At 45.3% G+C, this 4,239-nt stretch overlaps 1 protein-coding gene across 1 annotated transcript; it reads right to left on the bottom strand.

Moving 5' to 3' along the window:
• Window positions 1-570: 570 nt before the first annotated feature.
• On the bottom strand, window positions 571-2,115 carry LOC129144140 (uncharacterized protein K02A2.6-like). The gene has a single exon (XM_054685361.1). It carries the CDS (start codon window positions 1,592-1,594, stop codon window positions 662-664), a length of 933 nt encoding a protein of 310 aa, XP_054541336.1. The 5' UTR covers window positions 1,595-2,115; the 3' UTR covers window positions 571-661.
• Window positions 2,116-4,239: the final 2,124 nt, after the last annotated feature.

Below are 4,239 nucleotides of genomic sequence, written 5' to 3'. Positions count from 1 at the left end.
AATTTGAACCCCTACACATCTCCTGAGATCATACATAATCTTCAAGTAAAGACAGTAATAAGGTCATAATTATGCCTAACATAATACAACTATCCTTCATACTAGCAGAAACACATCAATCCTCAACCCAAATACTATTACATAAAGTTAACGATACTTAAATGCTGATGTGAAGTCAATAAATCTTATGTCACGTGATAAAGGAGAAAGGAAATAAAATGAAGATATTTTCTTAGTACAAGTGTATACATGCACAAACATGTTTTTAACAAAAGAGGGAGAAAGTACTCGCAACAATTACAGTCCTCATTTCTGCAGCTGGTCATGTGATCATAGCTGATATTGATGACTACCTTCTTCTACTACCCATTCTATATTCCCTTTGCCTTCAATAGCACCTCAGCAGGTTGTAGGTATTTTTCCTGGTAGAGTGACCCAAACCTTCATTCCTAAAGCGTCTGGGTCATTCGTAGTCCTGCCTGGATTGGGCTGTTGTAGTTTCCCATTGACCTTACTCACAGGGCATGGTAATATTAAGAGATGCCCTAATGGATCTCCTGTATTCCATGCATACTCTTCCTTACCTCCATTATGCAGTAGAAGACTGATTTGATATTGATAGTCCAGGTCAATCACACCAGCCAACATTGTAACTCCCTTCTTAGCCTGTTGACTTACAGGTAGGAGGACCCAAAGGTGTCCAAGTGGCAATCTTCCAGTTTAATTGAATCATTCTCATGTCTCCTGCTCCTGGTGGCATCGTTCTTCCCTCTGGAACTAAGACCTCTAGGCCAGCAGAATGTAATGTTGCGGGAACAGGACGCAAAAATTTTGCTAGTGGATCACTAGGGTTGATGGTGAGTGGTGCCACTTCCACTTCCACCCGTTGATTTCTGGACCCGTGAATCCTGGCTATGGGAGAAACAGTACTGTATATTGGATGCCAATTCAGAGCATACACAGCCTTCTGGAGAACTTTGCCCCAGCCCTGCAAAGTATTGTCACCTAGTTGGTGTTGTAATTGTGATTTCAAAAGGCCATTCCGCCATTCTATCAGTCCAGCTGCTTCAGGATGATGGGAGACTTGGTAAGACTGGTGAATTCCATGAGTATGAGCCCACTGCCACACTTCTTTAGCTGTAAAGTGAGTACCTTGGTCAGAGGCAATGCTGTGTGGAATACCATGACAGTGGATAAGGCATTCCGTGAGTTCACAGATGGTAGTCTTGGCAGAAGCATTGCACACAGGATAGGCAAACCTATATCCGGAATAAGTGTCCATTCCACTGAGGACAAACCTCTGCCCTTTCCATGATGGAAGAGCCCCAATATAATCAACCTGCCACCAGGAAGCTGGCTGATCAACCCAAGGAATTGTGCCATATCGAGGACCCAGTGTTGGTTTCTGCTGCTGGCAAATTGGGCACTCAGCAGTAGCTATAGCCAGGTCAGCCTTGATAAGTGGAAGTCCATGTTGCTGAGCCCATGCATAACCTCCATCCCTGCCACTGTGGCCACTTTGTTCATGGGCCCATTGGGCGATGACAGGGGTGGCTGGGGAAAGAGGCTGAGTGGTGTCCACAGAACGGGTCATCCTATCCACTTAATTATTAAAACTTTCTTCTGCTGAGGTCACCTGTTGGTGAGCATTCACATGGATACAAATATCTTAACAGTTTTTGACCACTCACAAAGGTCCATCCACATACTTCTTCCCCAAATTTCTTTGTCACCAATTTTCCAATCATGCTTCTTCTAAGTCCCTGACCATCCAGCCAAACCATTGGCTACAGCCCATGAATTAGTATATAATTGCACATCTGGTCATTTCTCCTTCCATGCACAGTGGGCAACCAGGTGCACTGCTCAAACTTCTGCCCACTGGGAAGATTTCCCTTCACCGCTGTGCTTCAGGAATGTCCTAGAAAGGGGCTGTAGTGCTGCAGCTGTCCACTTTCAGGTGGTGCCTGCATATCATGCAGAACCATCTGTGGACTAAGCCCTAGTCTTATTTTCCTCTGTCAACTGATCACAGGGAACTCCCCATGAAGTCATCGGTGTAGGCTGGGGGAGAGAAGGCAGGGTGGCTGGAGTGGAGACCATGGGCATTTGAGCTACTTCTTCATGTATCTTACTTGTACCTTCAGGACCTGCTCGAGCCCTGCCATGTATATATCACTTCCATTTGATGGTAGAATGCTTCTTTGTATGACCCACTTTATGGCTAGATGGGTCAGAAAATACCCAGTTCATGGTAGGCAGTTCAGTTCACATGGTGACTTGATGACCCAAAGTCAAACGTTCAGTTTCCACCAAAGCCTAGTAACAGGCCAAGAGCTGTCTCTCAAAAGAAGAGTAGTAATCTGCAGAAGATGGCAGGGCCTTGCTTCAAAATCCTAGAGGTCTCCACTGTGATTGACCTGTGGGCGCCTGCCAAAGGCTCTGAACAGCATCCCTATCTGCCACTGACACATCAAGCACCATTGGATCTGCTGGGTTATATGGCCCAAGTGGCAGAGCAACTTGCACAGCAGCCTGGACCTGTTGCAGAGCCTTCTGTTCTGAACCCCACTCAAAACTGGCAGCCTTTCAGGTCACTCAAAAAATGGGCCAGAGTAACACACACAAATGAGGAATGTGTTGCCTTCACCACCCAAATAGGCCCACTAGGCATTGTGCCTCTTTCTTGGCTGTAGGAGGGGCCAAATGCAGCAACTTATCCTTCACCTTAGAAGGAATATCTCAACAGGCCCCACCCCACTGGACTCCTAGAAATTTTACTGAGGTATAAGGTCCCTGAGTTTTAGTTGAATTTATTTCCCATCTTCTGGCATGCAAATGTCTCACAAATAAGTCCAGTGTGTTTGCTACTTGTTGCTCACTGGATCCAATCAGCATAATACCGTCAATGTAATGGACCAGTGTGATATCTCACGGAAGTGAAAAGCGATCAATGTCTCTCCAAATAAGATTATGACACAAACCTGGAGAGTTGATATATCCCTGAGGTAGGACAGTAAAAGTATATTGCTGGCCTTGCCAGCTGAAGGCAAATTGCTTCTGGTGGCCGTTATGGACAGGAATAGAGGAAAAGGCATTTTCCAAGTCAGTGGCTACATACCAGGTACCAGATGTGTTAATTTGCTCAAGCAATGAAATCTCATCTGATACAGCAGCTGCAACTGGAGTCACCACTTGGTTAAGCATATGATAAACCACTTTCATTCTCCATGACCTATCTTTCTTCTGCACAGGCCAAATGGGAGAGTTGAACGGGCATGTGGTGGGAATCACCACCCCTGAGCCTTTCAAGTTCTTGATGGTGGCACTAATCTCTGCAGTCCCTCCAGGAATATGATACTGTTTTTGAATTACTATTTTTCTAGGTAAAGACAGCTTTAATGGCTTCCATTTGGCCTTTCCCACCATAACAGCCCTAACTCTACCAGTCAGGGAGCCAGTATGGGGATTCTGCCACCTGCTAAATATGTCTATGCTAATTATGCATTCTGGCACTGGGGAAATGAGCATAGGATGAGTCCAGGGACCCACTGGACCCACTGTAAGTTGAACCTGAGCTAAAACTCCATTAATTACCTGACCTCCATCAGCCACTACTTTAACTGGAGGACCTCAATGATGTTTTGGGACCCCTGGAATCAATGTCAGCTCAGAGCCAGTGTCCAGTAGTCCCCAAAATGTCTCATCATTTCCCTTTCCCTAGTGCACAGTTACCCTGGTGAAGGTGGGAGGTATCCTTGGGGAAGGATGGGAGAAAGATTCACTGCATAAATTGTCAGTAATGTAGTGGGGTCCTTCCTCAAGGGGACCCATCCTCCCCTTCATTCAAGTGGTTCTGGGTCTGTAAACTGGGTCAAGTCTGGAAATTGATTGAGGGGCCATGATTCTCTGTGTTTATAATTCACATTAGTCTTTTGTCCATTCGACCTAGAAGTTTTCTCCTTATATAAATTAAGTAGGAATGCAGTAGGCTTCTTATCAATTTCACTTCTAGGAACACTTTGATTAATTAGACAGTGCCAGAGCTCTACACAAGTCAGACTATTCTGATTGCCACTTTGCCTCTGCTGTCCATTCTGGTAGCTATGCCCACCTTGCCATTGACAGTTGAGTGCCTCCACTTGGCCCCTGCCATCTTGGGATTCAATTATTCCCAATGTATTTAAATTTTATGGTTGAGTGACTGTGGTTCCCATTGTTAGATCTGACATATAGAGA

The sequence above is a fragment of the Pan troglodytes genome, chromosome 4 (assembly GCF_028858775.2).
Source record: "Pan troglodytes isolate AG18354 chromosome 4, NHGRI_mPanTro3-v2.0_pri, whole genome shotgun sequence".
In the NCBI taxonomy this organism is placed as follows: domain Eukaryota; kingdom Metazoa; phylum Chordata; class Mammalia; order Primates; family Hominidae; genus Pan; species Pan troglodytes.
This window is presented reverse-complemented; position numbering and strand designations above follow the sequence as displayed.